The sequence below is a fragment of the Microcaecilia unicolor genome, chromosome 3 (assembly GCF_901765095.1).
Source record: "Microcaecilia unicolor chromosome 3, aMicUni1.1, whole genome shotgun sequence".
NCBI classification, from domain to species: domain Eukaryota; kingdom Metazoa; phylum Chordata; class Amphibia; order Gymnophiona; family Siphonopidae; genus Microcaecilia; species Microcaecilia unicolor.
Window position 1 is genome coordinate 27,539,336 of NC_044033.1, and position 27,336 is coordinate 27,566,671.

At 43.2% G+C, this 27,336-nt stretch overlaps 2 protein-coding genes across 3 annotated transcripts in view; both read left to right on the forward strand.

The window, feature by feature from the left end:
* The window catches only part of PLEKHH2 (pleckstrin homology, MyTH4 and FERM domain containing H2), a 229,114-nt gene extending 223,064 nt beyond the window's left edge, over positions 1-6,050 (forward strand). Inside the window, exons 29-30 of the mRNA XM_030195794.1 lie at positions 1,784-1,921; positions 5,726-6,050. Coding sequence (XP_030051654.1) covers positions 1,784-1,921; positions 5,726-5,911 — 324 coding nt within the window. The 3' untranslated portion in view covers positions 5,912-6,050. The remainder of the gene's footprint in view (positions 1-1,783; positions 1,922-5,725) is intronic.
* Positions 6,051-17,152: 11,102 nt separating this feature from the next.
* Positions 17,153-27,336, forward strand: part of DYNC2LI1 (dynein cytoplasmic 2 light intermediate chain 1) — a 68,836-nt gene continuing 58,652 nt past the window's right edge. Inside the window, exons 1-3 of one of the 2 annotated variants that reach the window (XM_030195795.1) lie at positions 17,153-17,277; positions 20,409-20,532; positions 25,552-25,586. In XM_030195795.1, coding sequence (XP_030051655.1) covers positions 17,264-17,277; positions 20,409-20,532; positions 25,552-25,586 — 173 coding nt within the window. In that variant the 5' untranslated portion in view covers positions 17,153-17,263. The remainder of the gene's footprint in view (positions 17,278-20,408; positions 20,533-25,551; positions 25,587-27,336) is intronic. The other variant, XM_030195796.1, reaches the window with a different exon arrangement.

Below are 27,336 nucleotides of genomic sequence, written 5' to 3' on the forward strand. Positions count from 1 at the left end.
GCTAATTCCGATGAAATACATTTTAACGTTATGGATGCAAAATCCAGTCAAACAAGTTGACTCAAAGTGTGCATCAAAATTGGTCACGACTCATCGGAACATATTTGGATCAATATTCAGACCGCAACAACTTCCGTGCAAACAAAGATACGGACTTGAAATTTTGAACAAGCATTATGCTTGTGTTGGACATAATACTGCCAGATTTGCAGCTAACCAGCATCTATAACCGCCCTGCAGGATCTCTTCAAAGTTGGCACTGTCAGCGCAAATGGTAAAATGTACCAAAGTTCAAAGCCAATTATTAAAAAAGAGTCTGCCTGAATCAGCTTATGAACGGTATCATCTGAAAGAGAAAATTGTGCTCTACAACACTGATATGTTTTTGTTTTGCAATGTGATGTGATGTGTATGATTGATATAATTGTTTTTTTTTCCTCTTTGGTTTGGAAGTTTTTGTTAGTGCTGTCCTATCATAAAATGGATTTCATAATTTTAAAAGTTGGAATTTCATTGGATGTTATTTGTATATTTTTAAGATGTAAACCGTTCTGATTTGCCACGCAATAAGTGATGGTATCTATATAAATAAAATCCCCCCTCAGATGTTCTGAAGCTCACTCCATCTGTCCTGAACTCCTGTCCTCCTGGTAGGCTAGGCTATTCGGACTACTCACCCTCAGTCTCAGCCACGCCCATCTGGGCCGTAGGCCACGCCCCATCTGCACATAAAAAGCACCCTCAACGTTCTAAAGCACACTCTGAGGCTTCAACAGTTCGTATGTTCGAAGCTCTGTAACCATTTTTAAGCACACTACATCTCTGCCCCGCCCTGACCTATCAGAGAAGGGAGGAGTGTCACAGCTGCACCGCTCTGACCTATCAAAGGGAACTGAAACAGGAAAAGGGAGGAGCGTCACACCGAATGACGGACCTATCAGAGGGAAGTCAAATAGAAGAAGGGAGGAGCGTCAGAGGCCAAGGGGACGGCTGTATCTACATCTCATAGGTTTCCTTGCTTTCTTTTCAGTGTATTGCAGCTGCAGCCACTTAGGTAAGTCTAGCAAGCCTGTCAGCTACTGAATACAGAAAGCAAAAGATAGCATGTGGGAACTTGCTCCATTTTGTTCTCTGGAATGCAGTGATTATTATACAAATGGTCTTGCTTTCATTATTTTGGTAGGGGCTGCCTTCATGACTGTCCACAGTCCCCCCAGTCCTGACACCTGACAGGGGGGACAGGGAAGGACACTCACTGTCTCACATACGCACTCGCACACACTCATTCTCACATACAAACATGCTCTCTCACAGACACACTCACACCCACTCTCTGTCACACACACACACTTGCACATTCTCACTCTCACACAGTCACTCTCACAGACACTCTCTCAAACATACACACTCCGCGCAAAACCTTGCTAGCGCCCGTTTCATTTCAGCCAGAAACGGGCCTTTTTTACTAGTAGTAAATAAAAGATACATGAAACGATAATGCGTTTTGAAGTAAGCGTTTTCCTGCGCGCTAAGGATGTGTTAGGGGTTAACACCCTTTAGTGAAAGGGTTCCACTATGTACAGAGATATTTGGTTAAGAGCTTTTGAACTGGGCATAAAATAAATTGCCCTTTTTTTCCTGGAATTTATTGAAATGCATTGAGTTTGAAGTCTGGATTATGAGAGAAACCTTCTCTGCCTGGTCATACATTTTCTTGTGCTTCTTTTCAAGTTTAGCAACTAATGTTTTGCCTTTTCTCCACTTTTCTGTCTGACTCTCTAAGCGTGCTGTAGTCACATACCTGCACAAAAGCCTGACTACTTTCGGTGGCTATCGAGAAGACTTTATGCTGGTCATCAGTAACTACCACACAAAGGAGAAGCCAACTGAAAAGCTGCTTTTTGCCATGGCAAAGCCAAAGGTTGGTACATTAGTTGCAGGGTATTCCAGCTTCGCTCCTATTTACCACTGAAGTGCCCATCACGTTAAGCTGGAAGGTGCAGGACACAGCACCTACTGATTTTTAGAGAAACAGTAATTATTAACCATGTCAGACGTTTATAGAAAAAAAAAAAAAAACAATCTGAGACCTACAGCAAGCTTTTGCCATTATACAATGCACTCTATTTATTCTTTGAATAGTCCTCCTGCATCCCCCCTCCCCACCTCTGGAGCAGCAAAGCTGTTTTCTTCCAGCACTTGAGACTCTTAGTGACTCCGATCTGCATGTGCCCAAGCTTCTATGCTATTCTCACCAGTTTGGGCAGCGTGGAGGCAATTGTATAACATGCCCACTGTGTATATATGTGCACCAGGGGTGTAGCTACACGGGGACATGGGCCCCCACAGATTACACCCTGGCCCCCTCTACATTTGACCCCCCCCGCCCGCCCGGCTGCTGCATCAGGTACCTTATTTGCTGGCAGGGGTCCCCAAACTCCGCCAGCCAGCCGAAGAGTCTTCTTCAGCGCCGGTCGACTCCGGCGCCTTTGTTGTGTGATCATCTGTTTCTGACCCCTTACGTCCGACACCATGCATGTAGCCCCGTGCAGGACGTAAGGCGTCAGAAACAGATGATCACACAACGAAGGCGCCGGAGTCGACCGGTGCTGAAGAAGACTCTTCGGCTGGCGGGGATTGGGGACCCCCGCCAGCAAACAAGGTACCTGATGCAGCGGCTGGGTGGGCGGCGGCAGTGGGGGGGGGAGGCAGCTAAACAGTGCCCCCCCACCACTGGCTCTGGACCCCCCTCCCGCCGAGGTCTGGCTACGCCCCTGATGTGCACATATCTCTGGAGGATCGGTACACACATTTACACAGATCTATGGTTAACATAATTGTTCCCGCCCAAGTGCATATGCACATATATACACTAGTCCTATATAATAATACTCACCTCCAACGTTCTGAGCCTGGCTGCCTGTGTCCGTAACTTTGGGCTCCAAAGCCCCAGCTGACGTCACTGAATGCATTACGCAGAAAACTCAGGGGACGTGATCAAGTTTGGAATCTGTTTGTGTGCATGCGTCAGACGTCAGATGCAGGAACAGAAACTGATTCAAACTTGATCACGTCATTCCTCCACGCCGTGCGGCCGAGAAGAGGAGACTTCAGCTGGCGGGGGTTGGGGTCCCTCACCAGCACAGGTACGCGACGGTGGCGGGGGAGGTTTTGAGGCGGGAAGGGGGGCTCGAGAGGGTCACGACAGGGGGGTCCAGGGGTCAGGAAATCGGAGGGAGGGGGGTCTACAAAATCGGAAGGCAGGGAGGTGGGCTCTGCAAATCGGAGGGAGGGAGGCAGGGAGGGGGGTCTGGAACTCGGAGGGAGGGGTCTGGAACTCGGAGGGGGGTCTGGAATTCGGATGGAGGGAGGGGGGTCTGGAACCTGGGGGGAGGGGGGAGAAACCTTGCTAGCACCCGTTTCTTTTTTTTCTTTTTATTCTTTATATATTTCAAAAATACACATTCACTTAATAATAAATGTTGGAAAAATCAGGAAATACAACAAAAGAAACAATAAGTCCTTCGTCCTTTACCTATTCAAGGATTAATAGAAAATTGCATACTACTTAGTCCACAAATAAGAATCAAGATACAAAGTAATTGAATTTGTGCCTGAAACGGGCCTTTTCTATTAGTTTTGTATAAAAGAACGTAAGCGCCTACACAATCAGGTGCCCTCTAGGCACACATATATAGGCATACAGTTATACAGTTGCCCTCTGCATAGGTGAAAGTCACTGGAAGTATGCAGTGCTGAAAGAAAACAGAACAGGGAGGAGATGGAGACAGGATGGTGGACGTTGAGACAGATGGTGAAGGGGAAGATGATATATAGAGGGGGAAGAGTGTGTCAGGGAAAAGAGGTGGACAAGAGAGATAGAGAATGAGGGGGAGATGTGTCAAGGGGAAGAGAGAATGTGAGGGAGGAGACAAGATTGAAGGGTGAAGTCTCCCATTGCCTACTTCACAGGCTGCTTTGTCTGGTAACGGTCCTGGTTTCGCATCCTGTTCAAACTTCTTCTACTAACCTATACATGTACTCACTCTGCTGCTCCCCAGTATCTCTCCACACTCGTCCTTCCCTACACCCCTTCCCGTGCACTCCGCTCCATGGATAAATCCTTCTTATCTGTTCCCTTCTCCACTACTGCCAACTCCAGACTTCGCGCCTTCTGTCTCGCTGCACCCTACGCCTGGAATAAACTTCCTGAGCCCCTACGTCTTGCCCCATCCTTGGCCACCTTTAAATCTAGACTGAAAGCCCACCTCTTTAACATTGCTTTTGACTCGTAACCACTTGTAACCACTCGCCTCCACCTACCCTCCTCTCTTCCTTCCTGTTCACATTAATTGATTTGATTTGCTTACTTTATTTATTTTTTTGTCTATTAGATTGTAAGCTCTTTGAGCAGGGACTGTCTTTCTTCTATGTTTGTGCAGCGCTGCGTACGCCTTGTAGCGCTATAGAAGTGATAAATAGTAGTAGTAGTAGTAGTAGTCTCTTGTAACCAGAGCTAATATTGTGATGTCATAATGCCTCAGTCCACCAATAAGAGCCAACCTCATCAGTGATGTCACAATGGCTTGATTGTCCTATACTTGGCTCACTTTTATTACATAGCTCTTTGAGCAGGGACTGTCTTTCTTCTATGTTTGTGCAGCGCTGCCTATGCCTTGTAGCGCTATAGAAATGCTAAATAGTAGTAGTAGTAGTAGTTCTGGTTTTCATTGAAGCTTTTCTGAAGAAAAAGTGAGGCTCGCCGCTTTAATGAATTAATAACAGGTGTAACAGAACATATTCATGTCTTATGCTGTTTGGTTTTTTTTGGCAGGGGGCTAAGGAAGCTGTGCCACTGGACTGGGAGGGGGGCATCCTCAAAAGTTTGCCCAGGGCCGCATAGGTGGTTAAAGTAGCCCTGGCATAACTAACAGTCACATGCCTAAAGTGCTAGGATGTGGTAATGGCGGTTAGCGTATCTGGGTTTAAAAAAGGTTTGGACAAGTTCCCAGAGGAAATGTCCATAGGCTGTTATTGAGATGGACATGGGGGAACCCACTACTTGCCCTGGGACTGGTAGCATGGAATCTTACCTACTCTTTGGGATTCTGGAATCTTGCTACTATCTGGGTTTCTGCCAGGTACTTGTGACCTGGATTGGCCACTGTTGGAAGCAGGATACTGGCCTAGATGGACCATTGGTCTGACTCAGTATAGCTGTTCTTATGTTCTTATCTCAGACAGAAGAATTTTGTCAAAACTCTGAATTATATTCGCTGTCCTTGCTGCATTCCTAGCACTTCAGTTCTTGAAAATAGAATCAATTTATTTATTTTTTATTTAATTGCATTTGTATCCCACATTTTCCCACCTATTTGCGGGCTCAGTGTGGCTTACAATACATTGTAAATGATGGAAATACAGTTTGTTACATTACGATTATGGGTTACATTGTGAATAGTTAAGGAAGACAGAGTCAGATCAATCACCTTTGGGGCGTAGAAACTAAAGGATATCAAATACTGTCAATCCATAGAATTCAACTTAGTTTACTATGAGGTCTGCTTCCACTAACCTGTATGCTCGGTTCTCTGGCAGATTAGGCCCATATGATATAGGGCCCTAATCTTGTCTTTTCTTCTGGCACACAGATTGAGAGAAGCACTCTCAAAACCTACTGCTTTTCTTGCACCCCAAATAATCACAATTTTTTTTCTGGTTACAGGTTCTGGAGATCACACTACTCATCGCCAGTTACATTAATGCTTTTCATCAGCAGAAGGGGGCAGCTCATCACCTCTCTGCTCCAGCACTACTGTCTGGCCAGCGGGAACAACAGAAAACCAAGCAGATGGGGAATCAGCCACTTCTTGCCAGCAACAGACCGACCAAGGGTCCGACCTTGTTATAGACAGAAGACAAACACTGTGTGCAGTGTATCTTATGCAGTAGCAAATGCTGGCATCTTAAAATATGAGTGACTATTGGGCTCGTTTTCGAAAGAGAAGGGCGCCCATCTTTCGACACAAATCGGGAGATGGGTGTCGTCCTCCCAGGGTCGCCCAAATCGGCATAATCTAAAGCCGATTTTGGGCGCCCTCAACTTCTTTCCGTCGCAGGGATAACCAAAGTTCCTGGGGGCGTGTCGGAAGCATAGTGAAAGCGGGACTGAGGCGTGCTTAACACATGGGTGTCCTCGGCCGATAATGGAAAAAAAGAAGGGTGTCCCTGACGAGCACTTGGCCGACTTTACTTGGTCCATTTTTTCTTGCGACTAAGCCTCAAAACAGTGCCTGAACTGACCAGATGACCATTGGAGGGAATCGGGGATGACCTCCCCTTACTCCCCCAGTGGTCACAAATCCCCTCCCACCCTAAAAAAAAAAACTTTAAAAATATTTTTTGCCAGCCTCAAATGTCATGCCCAGCTCCATCACAGCAGTATGCAGGTCCCTGGAGCAGTTTTAGTGGGTGCAGTGCACTTCAGGCAGGCGGATCCAGGCCCATCCCCCCCCCTACCTGTTACACTTGTGGTGGTAAATGTGAGCCCTTCAAAACCCACCACAAACCTACTGTACCCACATGTAGGTGCCCCCCTTCACCCCTTAGGGCTATGGTAGTGTTGTACAGTTGTGGGTAGTGGAGTTTTGGGGCTCAGCACCCAAGATAAGGGAGCTATGCACCTGGGAGCAATTTGTGAAGTCCACTGCAGTGCCCCCTAGGGTGCCCGGTTGGTGTCCTGGCATGTGAGGGAGACCAGTGCACTACGAATTCTGGCTCCTCCTACGACCAAAGGGCTTGGATTTGGTCTTTTCTGAGATGGGCGTCCTCGGTTTCCATTATCGCCGAAAACCGGGGACGACCATCTCTAAGGTCGACCTAAATGTGGAGATTTGGGCGTCCCTTACCATATGATCGAAATGAAAGATGGCCGCCCATCTTGTTTGGATAATACAGGTTTCTCTTCCCCTTCGCCGGGACGTCCTGCGAGGACGTCCTCAGGAAAACTTGGGCGCCCCGTTCAATTAGGCCCCTCTGTGTGAACCAAGTAGGCCTTACCGGTTGCCAACTAGATCCAGATTCGCCCGACAATGTTGATCCAGTCCTGTACTTACTCCATGGCATGCAGGAACTTGTGGTTCTGATTTCCCTATTGCATTCCCTAAGAAAAGCAAGGCCAGAAGCTCCCCCTGAGAATACTTATAAACGGCCAGTTATACATTTAGACAGAGGAGTAGCGTGGTCAACAAGACACATCCAGAGGTACCAAGGAGACAGGAGTAGTCATACACGTTTAGAAATTTAACAGCAGCCTGCACCACAGAATATCATCTTCCTTGCATGTACATTTGAATTAAAAAATTGTCTGCTGTAATACACATGCCACTAACGTGCAGACATTTTGCCGTCATTTAAAGCCGTGTACATGGATTAAGAACTGGTTGAAAGATAGGAAGCAGAGAGTAGGATTGCATGGACAGTATTCTCAGTGGAGGAGGGTAGTTAGTGGGGTCCCGCAGGGGTCTGTGCTGGGTCCGTTGCTTTTTAATGTATTTATAAATGACCTAGAGATGGGAATAACTAGTGAGGTAATTAAATTCGCCGATGACACAAAATTATTCAGGGTCGTCAAGTCGCAGGAGGAATGTGAACGATTACAGGAGGACCTTGCGAGACTGGGAGATTGGGCGTGCAAGTGGCAGATGAAGTTCAATGTTGACAAGTGCAAAGTGATGCATGTGGGTAAGAGGAACCCGAATTATAGCTACGTCTTGCAAGGTTCCGCGTTAGGAGTTACGGATCAAGAAAGGGATCTGGGTGTCGTCGTCGATGATACGCTGAAACCTTCTGCTCAGTGTGCTGCTGCGGCTAGGAAAGCGAATAGAATGTTGGGTGTTATTAGGAAGGGTATGGAGTCCAGGTGTGCGGATGTTATAATGCCGTTGTATCGCTCCATGGTGCGACCGCACCTGGAGTATTGTGTTCAGTACTGGTCTCCGTATCTCAAAAAAGATATAGTAGAATTGGAAAAGGTACAGCGAAGGGCGACGAAAATGATAGTGGGGATGGGACGACTTTCCTATGAAGAGAGGCTGAGAAGGCTAGGGCTTTTTAGCTTGGAGAAGAGACGGCTGAGGGGAGATATGATAGAAGTGTATAAAATAATGAGTGGAATGGATCGGGTGGATGTGAAGCGACTGTTCACGCTATCCAAAAATACTAGGACTAGAGGGCATGAGTTGAAGCTACAGTGTGGTAAATTTAAAACGAATCGGAGAAAATTTTTCTTCACCCAACGTGTAATTAGACTCTGGAATTCGTTGCCGGAGAACGTGGTACGGGCGGTTAGCTTGACGGAGTTTAAAAAGGGGTTAGATAGATTCCTAAAGGACAAGTCCATAGACCGCTATTAAATGGACTTGGAAAAATTCCGCATTTTTAGGTATAACTTGTCTGGAATGTTTTTACGTTTGGGGAGCGTGCCAGGTGCCCTTGACCTGGATTGGCCACTGTCGGTGACAGGATGCTGGGCTAGATGGACCTTTGGTCTTTCCCAGTATGGCACTACTTATGTACTTATATATATGCCAAATTTAAGGGCCCTGTTTACTAAGGCGCACTAGTGTTTTTAGCGCGCGCTAGCCATTAGGAATATTATGGGTGTCTTCAAGGTTAGCGTACGCTAATGAGTAGTAAACAGGGACCTTAGTTATTTAACAAGCTGAACTTCAAACATAGTGCAAGGGCCATGGAGGGGTGGGGGGCGGCGGCAAAATTCCCCAAGCCCAGTGCCAGGCCTTCAGAGGGCCATTGTGCCAACAATCACCATGGATATAGGAACAAAACTTTTTACCTCCCAACGGAAGGTCTCACCTACAGGATCCTACAGTCGACAGCAACCATCCTTCTGCCGTGCCCCGCCCTCTCTACTGCAACTTCCTGTTTAGCATCAAAACAGGAAGTTGCAGTAGAGAGGGCAAGAATCGGGACGCTGCAGAAGGAGGGCGTCAAAGTTGGAGAAGGCCTCTGACTGTGAATTGCAGCCAGATGCAGGAGCCTGTAGGTGAGACCAGTGGGGAGGAGGAAGAGAGTGGAGAATAATGGCAGGGACGGGGAGGAGGGAAGATTTTTTGCCCTGGGCCCTTCACAGCGCCCAAGGGTACCTTGTGTTTGGAAACCACTGTGGTTTCAAAAGGCGCTTTTTTGAAAATCTTCCCTAACCAGTAAAGGAGGACTGCCATTTCAACCCTTTTCCTTCCAGCTTCCGTATTGGCCTTTTTCTCTCTTATTCCTCTTTGCACACGAATAATAATAGTTTACAGATTTATTGTATGTAAAGTTATATTTTGTAATGAGCTCTTCAGCGTAATTGTACTCTATCTTTCATAAATTGTCTAATGGTACAGTTTTATGTAAAATTATCAAAATTATTAGCATCAAATATTGCTGTAAAATTTGTATGTATGTAAAAATAAGTTAAAGAATGTCAGATAAAACAGGGTTGGTATAACTAATGTTTTTTTTAGATTTCTTTTTAATTTTTCTAGGAAATCTGAGGCATCTTTTACAAAGCCATGCTAGCGATTCTGAGTGCGGCAAATAAGAAGAAGCCCATTCAATTCCTATGGGCTTCCTCTCATTTGCCGCACGGGAATCGTTAGCATGGCTTTGTAAAAGAAGCCCTTGGTGTTTATTGGAAACTTAAGTCCTTTATTTCTCCTAACTCAAACAGGTACCGTCTTCAAAATTAAGTTCTTTGTAAAAAAAAATCCCCGTCCCAATATAGAATACTGCTAAAATATAATCAATAGAAATCAAACAAAATTAAAACATTGAAAAGAAAATAAGATGATACCTTTTTTTATTGGACATAACTTAATACATTTCTTGATTAGCTTTCGAAGGTTGCCCTTCTTCCTCAGATCAGAGATAAGCAAATGTGTTAGCTGTCAGTGTATATAACAGTCCTTCATAGATGGTCCAGCAGGGTGTGTAGGAGATGTGCATGGGGGACACCCAACAGACAGGACTTAACAAGGATCTGGGTTTTCTAGCCCACTATAAAACATAGGTTGTATTTCACTGCTTATCACTCTTCTCCCCCCCTCCCCTCCCCTCCCCACAAACATCCTGCTAGACTATGGAATGCTTTGAAGTTTCCATGCACATCTCCTACACACCCTGCTGGACCATCTATGAAGGACTGTTATATACACTGGCAGCTAACACATTTGCTTATTTCTGATCTGACAAAGAAGGGCAACCTTCGAAAGCTAATCAAGAAATGTATTAAGTTATGTCCAATAAAAAAGGTATCATCTTATTTTCTTTTCAATGTTTTAATTTTGTTTGATTTCTATTGATTACCTTTAAGAGTGGACTAACACGGCTAACACACCTCTTTGCTAAAATATAGAATGCATCAGGAAATCTATACATGCTTTTTGTCCCAACAGTTTTCTTCCAGCCAAATCTGAACTGGCCTTTCTTTTTTTTTGTTCCAATATTTTTATTGTGTTTTGTAGTCAATAACAAATGGCTAAAAATAAAAGCAATTAACCAGCATAACAGATTAACAATAACAAAGCATCAGCATAAGTGTTCAGACTAAGATTATACAAGAATTATTGCTATAACAAGTCATGGTCATACATAAATTCAACTAAATTTAGCTCACCAACTAGTACCATGCAATCATGGGAACATGATCTAAACACCCAACTAAATGAAAAAGAATGGGAAAATTTCTGGTTCAAAACTACTCATACCACCAAATCAACGTCCATTTCACAATCCATGTTCTACCTAGCACACAGGGCCCTATGGACTCCAGCTAAACTCGCCAAAATGAATACGACAAAAACCAAAAATAATATGAATAAATGTTGGACATGTGAAAAGGATGTTGGAAATCTCAAACATATTATTTATTCTTGTTCATTTGTTCAAGATTATTGGAACTCTGGAACACAATCGGGCTCATTTTCAAAGCACTTAGCCTCCCAAAGTTCCATAGAAACCTATGGAACTTAGCCTCCCAAAGTGCTTTGAAAATATGCCTCAATATCATCTACCTTGAATATTCAAGATGTTTTAACATATAACATAGTCATATTTGGATCCCTAATGATACAATCACCTCTAGACAAATATCAAGCACAATTATAGACATAATGTTACATCAAGCCTTAAGAACTCTTTTCTTTTGTTGGAAAGACCTTACCAAAGTAACGTATTTAACTTGGTGGAATTCTGTGTGTATATTAGCTAAATATGAATATGCTGCGGCTGAAAAATATAACTGACTTGTTAAATACAATAAAATATGGACTTCTTTACTAGATCAACTACATAATAACCTCTCTTAGAGTTGAACTGGCCTTTCTTGAGCGACAGTACCATGAGCCTTTATTCTCAACTATCCAAAGAATCCCCCCTTATTTGATATTCTCTCCCAACTCATTTCATTATTGGGACAGGCCTGGACCAGGGCCCATGTACCTGTGTGCCCTCAGCAGCCTTTAAATTGTGGGTTTGAAATCTGGTCTCTAGATGTCATCATTGTGCAGTGACTAGGATGCCCTCTCCCCTTCTAGAGTCTATTGAATTGTGTCTTTTTCCATATCCCTGGCCCCAGCCAGCTCCGAGACCAGAAAATCTGTTGTAGAAATCAGAGCCAGATCCACTCTGTACCTGGATGTGTGTTTACTCCAGCCGAGTGTGTTTATCTTCCTGTGACAAATTTCACAACTCAGACAGCAACTTGCAAGGCACTTATTAGCCCCATGAGATATAATTATTACTAGATCTTGAATGGACTTTATTATATCTTGCGAAGGACATTCATCCTAATTTATTTACAATGAATTCACTATAGTAGCACTGTTTGAAGATAAAAACATTTTAAAGGTTGTTTTGCATTTCTTTTGTGCTTAGTATGTCCTAACACACAAACACAAGACATTCAAAGGGGGGGGGGGGGGGGGGGAGATGTTTTTAGCCCGGCCACAACTTTGGCTTTTTTTTTTTTTTCAATTATTTTATTTTCTGGCTGTGTGCTCATGTTAGCATAAGCGTGCGACCACTGAAAAAAAATGTAAGTGATTGTATCTGCAAAGTATCAACTCACACCATAATCAAACTAGTGAAGCTATCTCATAAAGGAAAAAGCCTCAGCAACCTCAGACCTTTTAAAACAGGTGAAGAGCTAAGGAATCTAAAGCTGCATGGAACAGGGATGAAATTCATAATGCCTTTGGATGGTAAAAACATGAAGAGAAATGTTCTAAATAAAATAATGGCTTGTATGTGGCACATACCCAGTGTACCTAAATGTAACTCACCTTGAGCTAATACTGAAAAAAGATGCAAGCAAAATCCAAATAAATAAATAAAAAGTTTGCACTCTGGGCGTGAGCAAAGGACCAGGGCCTGCTCCTTTTTTTGTACTCCTTCGTCGTGTGCTTGTGTTGTGCATCTGTGGTGTGTGTTGCAGCAACTAGCTCAGAGAAGCAGACAATTACAGATGTCACTTCCAGGTACATTTAGGGGGGGGGGGGGGGGACCATAGGAGCCAACTTTTCAAAATTATTGGGGGTGCTAAGCCCAGTGGAAATAACCCCTGCCTGGACATACACAAGGAATTTTCCCAATATTGGAGGTGCTCAAGCACCCTCAGCACCCACAGAGTTGGCTCCTACGGGTGGGACTAAAATCGTCAGGTAGGAGTAAGGATTCATAAGACAGCAATGTCTGGATCTGCCAGTACATAAGTACATAAGTAGTGCCATACTGGGAAAGACCAAAGGTCCATCTAGCCCAGCATCCTGTCACCGACAGTGGCCAATCCAGGTCAAGGGCACCTGGCACGCTCCCCAAACGTAAAAACATTCCAGACAAGTTATACCTAAAAATGCGGAATTTTTCCAAGTCCATTTAATAGCGGTCTATGGACTTGTCCTTTAGGAATCTATCTAACCCCTTTTTAAACTCCATCAAGCTAACCGCCCGTACCACGTTCTCCGGCAACGAATTCCAGAGTCTAATTACACGTTGGGTGAAGAAAGATTTTCTCCGATTCGTTTTAAATTTACCACACTGTAGCTTCAACTCATGCCCTCTAGTCCTAGTATTTTTGGATAGCGTGAACAGTCGCTTCACATCCACCCGATCCATTCCACTCATTATTTTATACACTTCTATCATATCTCCCCTCAGCCGTCTCTTCTCCAAGCTGAAAAGCCCTAGTCTTCTCAGCCTCTCTTCATAGGAAAGTCGTCCCATCCCCACTATCATTTTCGTCGCCCTTCGCTGTACCTTTTCCAATTCTACTATATCTTTTTTGAGATACGGAGACCAGTACTGAACACAATACTCCAGGTGCGGTCGCACCATGGAGCGATACAACGGCATTATAACATCCGCACACCTGGACTCCATACCCTTCCTAATAACACCCAACATTCTATTTGCTTTCCTAGCCGCAGCAGCACACTGAGCAGAAGGTTTCAGCGTATCATCGACGACGACACCCAGATCCCTTTCTTGATCCGTAACTCCTAACGCGGAACCTTGCAAGACGTAGCTATAATTCGGGTTCCTCTTACCACATGCATCACTTTGCACTTGTCAACATTGAACTTCATCTGCCACTTGCACGCCCATTCTCCCAAAAACAGCAGCAGGGCCTTGGCTGCACAGTCAATTAGTTTAATGACAAGTGTTTCCCTGAGTGGAGTGCAGTTGGTGAGAGCTCCCTGAGAACATATTGGTAGCTCATGATTGCCTAGTTATGCCTACCCAACAAAATGCCTTGATTCCATTCTGATTTGTTGATTTGGGGAGACTATAAAGCAGAAAATATTTTTATATACGTGGAAAGGGCAGTAATGAAAGTGCTTTCTGTGTGCAAAATATGAACTTTTTTGAGTACCGTCCACCCTATGCACACATGATGAAAGTATTGCATATGTCAACATGCATTCCTTTACTCCTGTGGTTTTGGAGGTGTTAGGACAGGCAACTACTTACATAATTTTAAATAAAACTATGCACATTTATTTCCTTTGAAAAGCAGGTGCAAATGTATGTGGGACAGTGATCTATGTACTTTACATTTAACTTGTGCCTTTTTCATTGGTAGATCAAGGTGTGTTACATTCAAGTGTTGATTATTCTAGCAAGCCCCACAGACAGTTATGTACATCTGAAAGCTGTTCTCACAATGATTAATATTTTGGTGTCTATATTTAAAGGACTTTGATGTCTAACGTTCAAAGTTAGTTGCATTAACTGGCTTTTTTTTTTTTTTAACTAGGGCTGAGGTCCTAAGTTAGGCACCTAAATTTCAAAACATAAAATTTGGTGGTAAAAAGATGAAGTTAGAGCTGGGAAAAAATGTGGATTTTTTTCAAGCTACCTTTAGAATATAGATTTTAATTTATATTGTTACTTATTAATTTTTTTAATATAGGAATATGTTTTAGCATGTCTATTTCCCCTGAAGCTCCTTCGAATGAAACATGGCCACATTAGGCTTTGAGAGGCATGTTTGATATGACATTCAAATTGTGAAATAAATGTTTGCCAGAAAATGTTTCAAAACGCAAGTCTATAATGGAAGAAATAAATAAACGTGTTTCAATACTCAAAAACACACAAAAAAAGTTTAGAATGAGGACGCACTGCAACTTTCATAGATGTTCTGAGATAAATGTGTCTGCCAATCCAAAATAAACTACTCAAAATGTGCAACGGTGATGCTGGGTCCCACGTTGATAAAACGCCCACAGCAATGGCAGCACGTTCTCTCCACAAGCAAAATGTGCAAATATACCTCCTACACACGGAGGAACATTCCTCAGTATGGCCAGTCATGTGTCTGCGGAGAGAGACTAATTTCAAGGTGCTAGAAGCAGAGCTCCTGGTGTGGCACAGGAGAGAAACTTTTCAAGCACCTACACCACCTGCCACCATGAGGGCATGGAGATCAGTTTGAGGCACCATGCCAAGGTGAGTGTGAAGCACTGTCCCCCAGGATAACAGCACTACTCATGTGCAAGCACCATACATAGGCATTGTCACAGTGAGGTCCCTTTGTTGTTGAAATACATGTTATTGGTTTTTCATTGGTGAAAACAAAACATTGGTGAAATCACAATTTCCAATGAGAAGTAATTATAGGGCACCCTCCACTAACCATTCAATACTGAAATGAGGGACTGCACGTATCTGGACCCCCCCCCCCCCCACACACACACACACACACCCCAGCATCCTGATGGGAACATTGGCAGCAACTCACTAAACTACATTGAGCCACCCAAAGGCTCATCAGCTTTACTCCACTACCCGCCTCCCAGCAACAGTGCACATGCTCCACAGAAAGGTCATCATGCCATTCTCAGTCCCCATGGCCACCTTGGCTCACATAGCACCTATGTACTGCATACCCACCCTCTCAGCAACCCCCCCCCCCCCCCCAAAAAAAAATCTGGCTTTAGCTGTCACAGGACTCCAGCTTGGAAAAGAGACAGGTAAGGGGAGATATGATTGAGGTCTACAAAATATTGAGTAGAATAGAGGAGGTAAACACATTTTTTACTCTTTCAAAAAGTATAAAGACAAAGGGGTACTCAAGGAAGTTACATCATGCTACTGTTAAAACGAACAAGATGAAATATTTTTTCACCCAACAAATAGGTATGCTCTGGAACTCATTGCCAGAGGATATGGTAGCGGTTAGTGTATCTGGGTTAAAAAAAAGATTTGGACAAGTTTCTGGAGGAAAAGTCCATAGTCTACTGGGATCAGTAGCATGAATCTTGTTACTATGAATTGACCACTGTTGAAAGCAGGATACTAGGGTAGATGGACCATTGGTCTTTCCCAGTATGGCTATTCTTATGTTCTTAAGTCATGCCCACCAAACACAGCATTTTTACTGCTTTAATCATGTTATAAATCATAAGTCCTAATTTTTCAATAAATGTATATTTAAAACAATCTTTAATCATTTATGAATCAGCATTAGTTTGGGTAAAATATTGTTTCAAAGAACTATATATAAATAGGACATATTTGGCAATCGCTGTTCCTTGAAAATAGGGTACAGCATATACAGTTCCAGAAAAAAAGCTGACATGATTATGTCTTGAGCCAAAGGTCTGCATAATGTTTCAAAATTTAAAAACATCTAAAAATAACGACAAACGTTTGCAAAATTGATCTATACATGCACCCCAAATACCCCATATCTAAAAGAAATATGTGTGTGTGTGCATATATATATATATATATATATAATGTCCATTGCTAAAGACAAAAATTCCCTTTTCTAAGAAAAACTTGCATTTTCTCCAGGGCAACATAGCTCCCCCCCCCCCTCCACACACACAAAAAAAACCCAGGAAACCAAAACAAAACCCAAACTAACCCCCATCCAAATATACAAACAATTTGAATGAACCAATAGGGAAAAGAACATGTGACTACTCTCTCCAATCACAATAGCCATTCTACGGAGCCATTCAGAACAGTATTCAATTTGTGAATCCAGAATTGTTCCCAGTAGACCAACTTTTGCACACAATCGTCGCCTAGTGGCTGGAAGGGTAAATGATCAATCACTCTCCATCTAATCTCTTCTACAGAATGAGATGCAATAATGCAATGGGACACTAGGGGAGCAGTTTCCTTTGTTGTATGGATGTGACATGTTCATTTGGTTCTGCTTATTTGGTGTTGGTGTTTAGAAAAGGTTGCCCATGCATTCCAGCAGTGCTGTATCAGCCTAGCAAAGGTTGGTCAACTTTGTTATATTATTGTTTAGTTAATTTTAAATCTACAAGCTTTCAGAACAGCAAAGAGCTAATAGAAGACAGTCTTATTTTAACCAATATCTTTTCTCTGTCCTCCTGTCTGCTAACCAATAACAAGCGCACGCGCCTAAACTCCTAAACATACAACACAACAAGCCAATGAGCACGGACCTCTAACAACGTCCCCCTCCCTCCTCCGCCTCATGCGCAGCACGTACGGTACGCACCCGAGACAAATGTGCAGACTAGAGCGGTACTAGGAACCCGCCCGCTTTAGGCGGCACGAGAAGCTGGCCCCACCCACGCCTGACTCCGCCCCAACACCCTGGTCGGTCTCGAGCACATCACATCGCGTCATCACATGCGACGCGGTTCCCATCGCAACTGTCACACACGCTCTTAAGTTGTCTTTTTCAGATGTGTGTGAGAAAATATTACAGAAAATGCCCAAAGTCAGGTGAGATACGCGGCGCGTTTCCTCTCTTTTTAGGTTGTGCAGGATTGGGGGGGGGGGGGGGGGACGTTTCTTGAGGCTGTTGTTATTCCTTCCGGTTTTATTGCTCTGTAGGTAATGTACTGAAGCCGGTATGGAAGCGTTGGGGGTAGGGAAAGCTGTGTCTTTGCGCCATGTTGTAGCTTAGAGCCATCTTTCTGGACGGCGTTTCTTGTAGAGCTGTAGTCATATTTTGGGGGCCTTGAGTGGCTGTGCGGCCATCAGGTGTTAGTTTTTTTTTTTTGTTTTGATGATCATCACATCATTAGGGGCGTAGCCAGACAACAGATTTTGGGTGGGCCTAGGCAAGAAGTGGGTGGGCACAAAGTGTTCTCCCCCCCCCCCCCACCCCCCCAAAAAAAATATCTCAGCTGGCAGAAAAATGCTTCTTTCCAACTTGGCAGTCTGCAGCATGCATGCGCTGAAAACTGAGCATGCACAGATGCTGGTATCATGGAGAGTAGCGTTTCTGTTAGTATCAGGAGGAAGTCTTCAGCTGGTGCTACTGTTGGGTGGGCCTGTGCCCTAAGTGGGTGAGCCCTGGCCCACCCAGGCCCACCTGTGGCTACGCCTCTGTAATACCAGGGCATTCAAACTTGCAGTTCAGTTCTAACTTAAATCTTCTCTATTTGCAAACCAGAACAAAGTACTTGGTAATCATAATTAAACTCTCAGTCCACAAACATCTCCACGTAATCTCTGCAGTTGTTCTCTGTCCCATCCTGAAACAGGGGTCTTTAACACAATGAAAGTCCTGCCAGATGTGAAGCACGCTCTGCTCCCACTTATAGTAACATAGTAGATGACGGCAGAAAAAGACCTGCACGGTCCATCCAGTCTGCCCAACAAGATAAACTCATATGTCCTACTTTTTGTGTATACCCTACTTTGATTTCTGCCTGCGCTCTTCAGGGCACAGACCGTATAAGTCTGCCCGGCCACTATCCCCTTCTCCCAACCACCGGTTCTGGCACAGACCGTATAAGTCTGCCCAGCACTATCCCCTTCTCCCAACCACCGGTTCTGGCACAGACCGTATAAGTCTGCCCAGCACTATCCCTGCCTCCCAACCACCAGTCCCGTCTCCCACGACCAGCTCTGGCACAGACCGTATAAGTCTGCCCAGCACTATCCCTGCCTCCCAACCTCCAGTCCTGCCTCCCACTACCGGCTCTGGCACAGACCGTATAAGTCTGCCCTGCACCATCCCCACCTCCCGCCACCGGCTCTGCCACCCAATCTCGGCTAAGCTCCTTAGGATCCATTTCTTCTGAACAGGATTCCTTTATGTTTATCCCACGCATGTTTGAATTCCGTTACCGTTTTCATTTCCACCACCTCCCGCGGAGGGCATTCCAAGCATCCACTACTCTCTCCGTGAAAAAATACTTCCTGACATTTTTCTTGAGTCTGCCCCCCTTCAATCTCATTTCATGTCCTCTCGTTCTACCGCCTTCGCGTCTCCGGAAAAGGTTCATTTGCGGATTAATACCTTTCAAATATTTGAACGTCTGTATCATATCACTTCTCCTACTTGGGTGTATTGTCTCCCAAGCACTCCTTGTTCCTGCTTCTGGAACTCCCTGCAGGCATCTGCTGCCATCTAGCAGAGGCTTTCAATCACCACACACTGCAAACTTCTCCTGTGTTGGTACCCAGGACTTCCCCCTCAGTGCTATGGGTCTTGGTAGTGGGTGGGCTACCTAAGACCACAATTTTCTCCCTGCAATGCCTTTTATTACCTCTTGTCTCTGCCCCATGGGCTGGACCTTTCCATATCCACCCACCAGGCTGGCAGTTCCAGCCCCTGTTTTATTAGTGACCTCCCTGAAAATCCTCTCAGCTGCCTGCAGCAGAGGCAATTTTTAAGGGGGGTTGGTGGTCACACAGGCATACATGGCCGGGTAAATCTTATACAGTTAAGTGCAATATTCACACCGAACTGCATAAGATGAACTACATAAAGATAGGACTGTGTTTTATGTGGTCCTATTTATGCAGTTACTTTAGCACTTAATTGAATTCATTCTGGATCTGCCCCCAGACCTCCCACAAAATAGCCAGTTTCAGCTTAGGCGCTAACCGGATATATTTACTGGCACTATCTGGTTAAGTGCTGCTGAGTATGCCCGGTTAGCACTGGACAAGCAATTTAAAGGGCCAGGAGCTGTTTCTGGATGTTTAACTTGCTTTGAATATTAACACCAGTAATTCTTGTTATGTTCTTCCAAACTGAAACATAAATGGAGCAACCTTCTGCTTCGGATTCTTCACGTGTGGCAGGTTGATACTACTTGTTGACAGAGAAAACAAAATTGCTTACCTGTAATGGGGAGTCTCTGGAGGCTGTAAGATAAATCGGACACACTTCACTTCTCTACCCACCTTCCTGGGAAGTTGACAGCTAACCTCTGTATTAAACTAAGGGAATTCATGAGGTAGTCACTGCACAAATGAGATCTATCTGCATAGGTGTCATTAGAGGGTGTTGCTCCACTTGTATATCTGAGTTATCCTGCTGTCTATGGAGAACCACCATTACAGGAAAGTAACTTTTTATGTTTGGATTGCATCAGTAGTTAGAGGCCCTTCTATGAAGAGGTGGTCAGTCTACCACCGAGTTTGCGCGTGGTGAATCGGCCCTACCGCCAAACTTGCCCAGGAGCCCGACGGTAGTTCTGGGTCTGCTGCGTGCCATTTCCAGTGCTAGAAAGTATTTTTTATTTTCTAGTACCGGTAGGCGGGGAGTGGGTGTGCCCGGTGGTAATCAGGGTCGCGCATTGCCTGATTACCACCGGAGCCCTCAACCACCTCCTAAATAGGAGGCAGTAAGGACTTTAGGAGTAGATGGCCGCATGGCAATTTTTAAAGTACCACATGGCCATTTTACTGCTTCCTTTAAAAAAAATAAAAAACCTTTTTACTCACTGTTTTAAAAGGTGACCTCTGTGCGTGGCAGTTCCACGTGCCGATACCACCGCTGGCCACCCTTTTCCGCTGCTTGGTAAAAAAGGGCCCTTACTGAGCCATGCAACTTGATGGCAATGTAAATATGTTGACAATGATTTATGAGAATCTTTTTCTTCTTTTAACAGTGACAACCTCTGGGATATAGCACTAGCTGAAATTCAGAAAAAAGAAAATTTGGAGAGCAAGGAAGATGGAGAAGGACTAGAACTTTGGGAGAGATCAGTGTTCTTCATTGGCAATAAAAATGGGGTAAAATAACTTCCTGTTTTATATGATGGTTATTGATATGTCAAATGGTGTATTTTTATTAAAGAGGCACAGTAACTTAGCTGAGTTCAAAAGTCAACAAGGATAAAATGTTACCCGGTAGTGCCTCACATTAAAATAGTAGAACAGATATTTATGAAAAGATTAAATAGCTTTAGATTAAAAGGTTCACTGCCAAAGTTATACTCTTTTAGGATGTATATGTTAGCATAACAGACCCACTGATAGCATATTAACCTACCTGATGGAAGAACTTAGCTAAGTTTGAAGTGCCTTTTGATAGATATCTGTATGTGAAAATCATATTTTTGATAAGTACATAAGCACTGCCACGCTGGGAAAAGACCAAAGGTCCATCAGGCCAACACTCCGTCTCCGACAGCGGCCAATCCAGGCCCCAAGAACCTGGCAAAACCCCAAAATTTAATAACGATCAATGGACTTTTTTTTTTTAGCAAGGGATATCGTATGTCCCACATAGATACTAGAGCTGTAAAACTTTTTAGGAAAGAATGTCTTCCTCATTATAGGAAATAACCTTGACCGTGACTATGATTGACCTTATTTTATTACCATAAAAAGAAGGATCATCATAACAGTCGCCTTTTGGCTTGTTTCTGTATCTGTGATATCTTGCTCTTCACTTTAACCGTAAATAATTGTTGTTATAAATCTATTGAAAATGTTTTTCTCTATTCAGTTTAAATCGAGTCAGCAACATTTACTTATACTCACATTTTTTTTTGTTACATTTGTACCCCACGCTTTCCCACTCATGGCAGGCTCAATGCGGCTTACATGGGGCAATGGAGGGTTAAGTGACTTGCCCAGAGTCACAAGGAGCTGCCTGTGCCTGAAGTGGGAATCGAACTCAGTTCCCCAGGACCAAAGTCCACCACCCTAACCACTAGGCCACTCCTCCACTGTTGCTACTATTTGAGATTCTACATTCCATGTAGACGTCGGCTCTTGCAGATCACCAATGTGGCCGCGCAGGCTTCTACGTGGAATGTTGCTAGTGGATTAGCAACATTCCATGTAGAATGTCCAATAGTAGCAACATTCCATGTAGAATCTCCAATAGTATCTATTTTATTTTTGTTACATTTGAACCCTGTGCTTTCCCACTCATGGCAGGCTCAATGCGGCTTACATGGGGCAATGGAGGGTTAAGTGACTTGGCCAGAGTCACAAGGAGCTGCCTGTGCCTGAAGTGGGAAACAAACTCAGTTCCTCAGTTCCCCAGGACCAAAGTCCACCACCCTAACCACTAGGCTACTCCTCCACTCATGTTGTATTTGTATTTAAACAAATACAACATGAACAAATTAGGAAAAGGATCTTTAGTGTTGTAGGCCCTGACATATAAAATACTCTTCCTGTTTCTATGAGGCTACAAAACGCCTTACAAAACCGAGCTAAAGATCCTACTATTTGAGGATGCATTTTCCTGAGCACACTCTCCCTCTTTGATAAGGGTGTTGTCGGAGGTTTTGGGGTGGGGGTGGGGGGTCTTGTATGGCACTTTTGCATTGATTTCTTATAGCTTAGTTTCTGTTAGCTTTGCTGTTCTAATGGAATTATTTTCAATACTGTTTTAAAAAAAATTGTATGTATGTATAAACCGCTCAGACAGTGGTATAGCAAATAATAAAGAAACTTGAATATTAACCCAATGTGGTCTATGTTTTGAAAGTATATGATATATATTTATAGTTTTTGCTTACTTTTAATAGTAGTATGATATTGTGTGGCATCTCAGAGTGGATCTGTCTTGCAAGATTGTTTCTGTGCCATTCATCATCACATCAGATTTATTTGCCCATTTTTGGATAAAAATGCCCTTGTCACTCTAGTTTGTGTCTAGGTCATTAAGGCAACAATTCTACAACTGGGTGCCTCGATTTAGGTGCACCAAGGATGGGCAGTAGGAGCATATTCTACAGTGGAAACTAGATAACTAACTTAACCGGTATTGACTTGCCTAATGTAGGTGTCAGTTTTTCAAAGTGATTATGAGATGGGGGGAGGAGGAGGAGGGGGGCAGGTCCTGGAACTCGAAGGGGAGGGGTGCCTGGAACTCGGAGGGAGGTAGGTAGGGGGGGCATGGAACTCGGAGGGAGGGAGGGAGGCAGGTAGGGGGCGTGGAACTCGGAGGTAGTGTAGACGCGGGTTTTGGGCGCGCTGTTCCATTTTTTGCACGCCTGTAAAAAAAAGTCCTTTTTAAAAAATTTTGCAGAAAATGGACGTACGGCAAAATGAAAATTGCTGCGTGTCCATTTCGGGTCTGAGACCTTACTGCCAGCCATTGACCTAGCCACTTGGCGCGTGTCCGGTATGGACACCCGAAAATAAAAACTATTTTTCAGATGCGTGTATCAACCGTGCGCCAAAAATGAAATTACTGCAAGAGCCAAGCGGTAGTCAGCGGTAACTCGTTTGGTGTGTGTTGGGCACTTGTAGATGCTTATGTGGCTTAGAAAAAGGACCCCTAGATGGTGTCTCTTAATGTGGAACCTAGCATCAAGTATCTATAATTTGGGTTGTCATTTTCAGTGTGCATCACTTTGTAGTTGTCCACATTCTCATAAGGTCCTCCTGCAATTTTTCACCATCTGCTTGTAATTTACTAGCCTTGAATAGTTTTGTGTTATTTGCAAATGTGATCACCTCACTCGTCATTCCTATTTCCAAATCATTAATAACTGTTTTAAAAAGCACCGGTCACAGAACAGAATCCTATAGTACTCCATTTTAACCATATTCTTTTTCTTTCTTTTAACCATCTTTCTCCCCTTCAATCTGTTTAAAATTCTGCTGTATGACTTATTTTCCAAAGAGAATCCACGTACGTGGAGAACTCATTAGATCCCAGGGGATAAATAATAAAAATAAAAGAAGTGGGAATAAAAACCAGGCTTATCCAAAAAACTGGAACCAAACCAAATGTTAAAAATCCAGCAAACAATATTTATTAAAGAAAATTAATAAATATTGTTTGTTGGATTTTTAACATTTGGTTTGGTTCCATTTTTTTGGATAAGCCTGGTTTTTATTCCCACTTCTTTTATTTTGATGACTTATTTTCCACCAGTGCCACTACACTCGAATAACCCTTTTCTTTGAGTCACTTCATTGGCTCCCTATCCATTTCCATATTGTTTTACACTGTTGGGGCTACAGCTCATGGTTCTTTGCATGACTCTTATGCAGGGAACAAACATCCACATCAGACACCCTGAAAAAGTAATTATAATAGTTTTTATTAGCAGCTGGTGATTATTATGCAAGTGCAGCCAATTATCCATCAACAGACAAATAAGCAGATAGTAAATCAGGAGTCAGAATTCAGGCAGACCCATCTGATTTACATTACTTGACGTCACAATCAGTAGGTAATCACAGCAGACAGATAGGCACAGAAGCGGTGGAGCCATCGTCCGCCCCTGCTCCAGGGAATGCTAGTTTACAGATACTAGCTCTGAAGTCACAAGGCCATGCACTGGTCTCGGCACTAGCAAGATGTTTCAGCAAAGTCCTAATTAAAGATTCTAACTAGGACTGTACCAAATATTCGTATTCGATTTGATTCAGCCAAATAGTGATTTAAATTGTAGCAAATTGGTGGGGTAAGATTTCCGCTGGCTAAAATCATGTTGATTCTGTCCCATTAAACCATTCCTTTAACCATGCTCCTGTAATCCCTTAGAATATCCTTTTAAACTTGTCAAATGTCAGTAGGTAGATGGAGGTTGTATTCTCATTATTGGTTTGCTGTATATGGGTCTGGATTATCAACTCGCTTAACATCATCAAAACAAAGGAAATAATAATCATAATAAACCTCTTTAACAAATCAACAGACAACTAAGAAAGATCAACATAATCCTTAAAATATATGATCCCTTTCAAAAAATTCAGATTGGTTACACAAATGCAAGATCAGCTGTTAATAAAACAGCAATATTAACAGACTGGATTATACATGATATATACATGATAAAGAGGAATACATTATGGTATTACATGAAGGTTCCTGAGTGATAATTGAATTATAACATACATTAGGTCATCGACAATGGAGAGACCATATTTGCTATAAGGATTGAAGTGATAGTTCTTGTTCACTAATAGCTAGGAAACCTATGGAACTTTGGAAGGCTAAGTGCTTTGAAAATGAGCCCCTTTGTACACTGTTTCATACACTTCCCTTCTGTAGCAGAACAGGAATTTAATAGTTCTAGCTTTGACCCATCGTGCTTTTGGCTGTCTTAAAACTGCAGAATAGGGCTGGAGGAGCAAGACCTATGGATACACTGCTCATCATTGCCATATAAAGGATGCTAAACCATGTGGGACTTTGGTCTACCCTAGTGTCAGAGTTTTATGTTCGTAAAGACTGCTGTATTTTGCAGGAAGAGAATGTGTTGCACTGTATTATGGAAAATGCATCCATTTTCTCAATAAATAGGATTGCTTATACTTTCTGTCCTATGTGTGTGACAAAATATTTTGTAGTTAGCGATTAGTATAAAATGCTGTTATAGAACTTGATTACTGGAATTAACCAGTTATTAGATGTTCTAACCCTTGAAACATAAAGTACTTGGATGTTTAAGTAGTCTCCCCTGGTGTTTATTGTTAGTGCATACCTTTTCTTCTCAGTTCTCCCTTCAGACCAGATTCAGCTAATTCACAGGAAACCCATTATCACTTCAGTATATTAGTAGGTAATAAGGACTTGGAGATTTAAACACAGTTGGCCAGATTAATCACTTAAGTGATGTCTGTGTAATGGGTTATTTTTGTTAGGTGCCACTGTCAGCATTTCTAATTAAAATAATAAGTAGCCAAACTGTAGTAGTTACATTTTCCTCTTGAGTAATTATATCTGTATGTTATTTTCATATTCTTATTTTAAGTGGCATTTTTGGAAGAATATATGATATAATTCGCAAACTTGACAGTGACATTTTCTTGTTTATTATTTTTCTTCTCTAGGGAAAGACGACAATTATTCTGAGGTGTTTGGACAGGTACGGTACCGTTTATATAGAAGTTTTGCAAGTGATACTGTGCAGCTTATGCACTAAAGCTCATGCTACGAGTGTATTCTTTCTTTTCTTTTTTTTTGCATGCACACCACAATACAAGTTTACATGAAATGATTATGCTTGGGTCTTTGTATTCTCTGTCTTTGTAAATGTAGTTGTTTGTTTTACAGAAAATTTAGGGTCTCCTTTTATAAAGTTGTGCAAATTAGATGAAGCCCATTCAATTCCAATGGGCTTCGTCGCATTTGCTGCGCAGCTGTGTAAAAGGAGCCCTAGGTGTTTTGGAGGACATCAAGAATAGGTGTGTTATATGTTTCACAGTACCTCTGTTAAACTGAATAAAAAAAAAAGCCTAATCCAATTTTTGTTTCGGTCTTTTAAATGCTTTTATTTAAAAATTAATAACTTTTTCCCATGTAAAAAAATAAACATCTTCACAGCCTCAGCACTTTCACTTCCATTTATCACCACTTAAGCAGTCTTATATTTTCTCATCGCAGCCTCCACATTTATTTCCTGCTAAATCCAGCGGTCCAGAGCCAATTAAATGTGAGCTGAACAGCTCCTCAATATTGCTTTGCCTCCAGCAGGTGGTCGATGAACATACCATGTAGCACTTCTGGACTGTTCTGAGAACTGGTGACCAGAGGAGTGGAGAAAATAGGCATTTCAGGGTCCATTAGGGCCGTAGCTAAAGAAACAATGGTGATTTTTGTTGTCCTTTTTCTCTGTCCTTTGAGGTTCAGTCTGCTATTCTCTTCCTCCTCTCTTTTACCTCATTTTTTGAGCTTCAGTTAGGAAAAAAAAAAGAGGTGGCTCAGTGTATTTAATTCTTTGTTGCAGCTCATGGAGGAGCAGTCTTATGCTGTGGAAGGCTGTAAATACTTTATTTCTTGATTTTCTGCCAGGAGCAGGATCAGACGTAGTGAGTGAGTATAGCAGCAGGAAGACGGTGTTTGTGGTGCGCAAGAGTGGTGCCTAGACTGAGCTGCATCGGGCACCTATTCCGTGCCTGATATTTTTATTTTATTTTTGTTACATTTGTACCCCGCGCTTTCCCACTCATGGCAGGCTCTATGCGGCGGGCAATGGAGGGTTAAGTGACTTGCCCAGAGTCACAAGGAGCTACCTGTGCCGGGAATCGAACTCAGTTCCTCAGTTCCCCAGGACCAAAGTCCACCACCCTAACCACTAGGCCACTCCTCCACTGTTGCTACTATTTGAGATTCTACATGGAATGTTGTTATTCTGCTATTCCACTAGCAACATTCCATGTAGAAGTCGGCCCTTGCAGATCACCAATGTGGCCGCACAGGCTTCTGCGAGTCTGACGTCCTGCACCTACGTGCAGGACGTCAGACTCACAGAAACAGAAGCCTGCGCAGCCTTCTACATGGAATGTTGCTAGTGGAATAGCAACATTCCATGTAGAATGTCCAATAGTAGCAACATTGCATGTAGAATCTCCAATAGTATCTATTTTATTTTTGTTACATTTGTACCCTGCGCTTTCCCACTTGTGGCAGGCTCAATGCGGCTTACATGGGGCAATGGAGGGTTAAGTGACTTGCCCAGAGTCACAAGGAGCTGCCTGTGCCTGAAGTGGGAATCAAACTCAGTTCCCCAGGACCAAAGTCCACCACCCTAACCACTAGGCCACTCCTCCACTCCATATGGAATTGATGGTGGAAAGAGCTAAAAGATGTTCCCATTGTGGGAGCCACCAGAATGT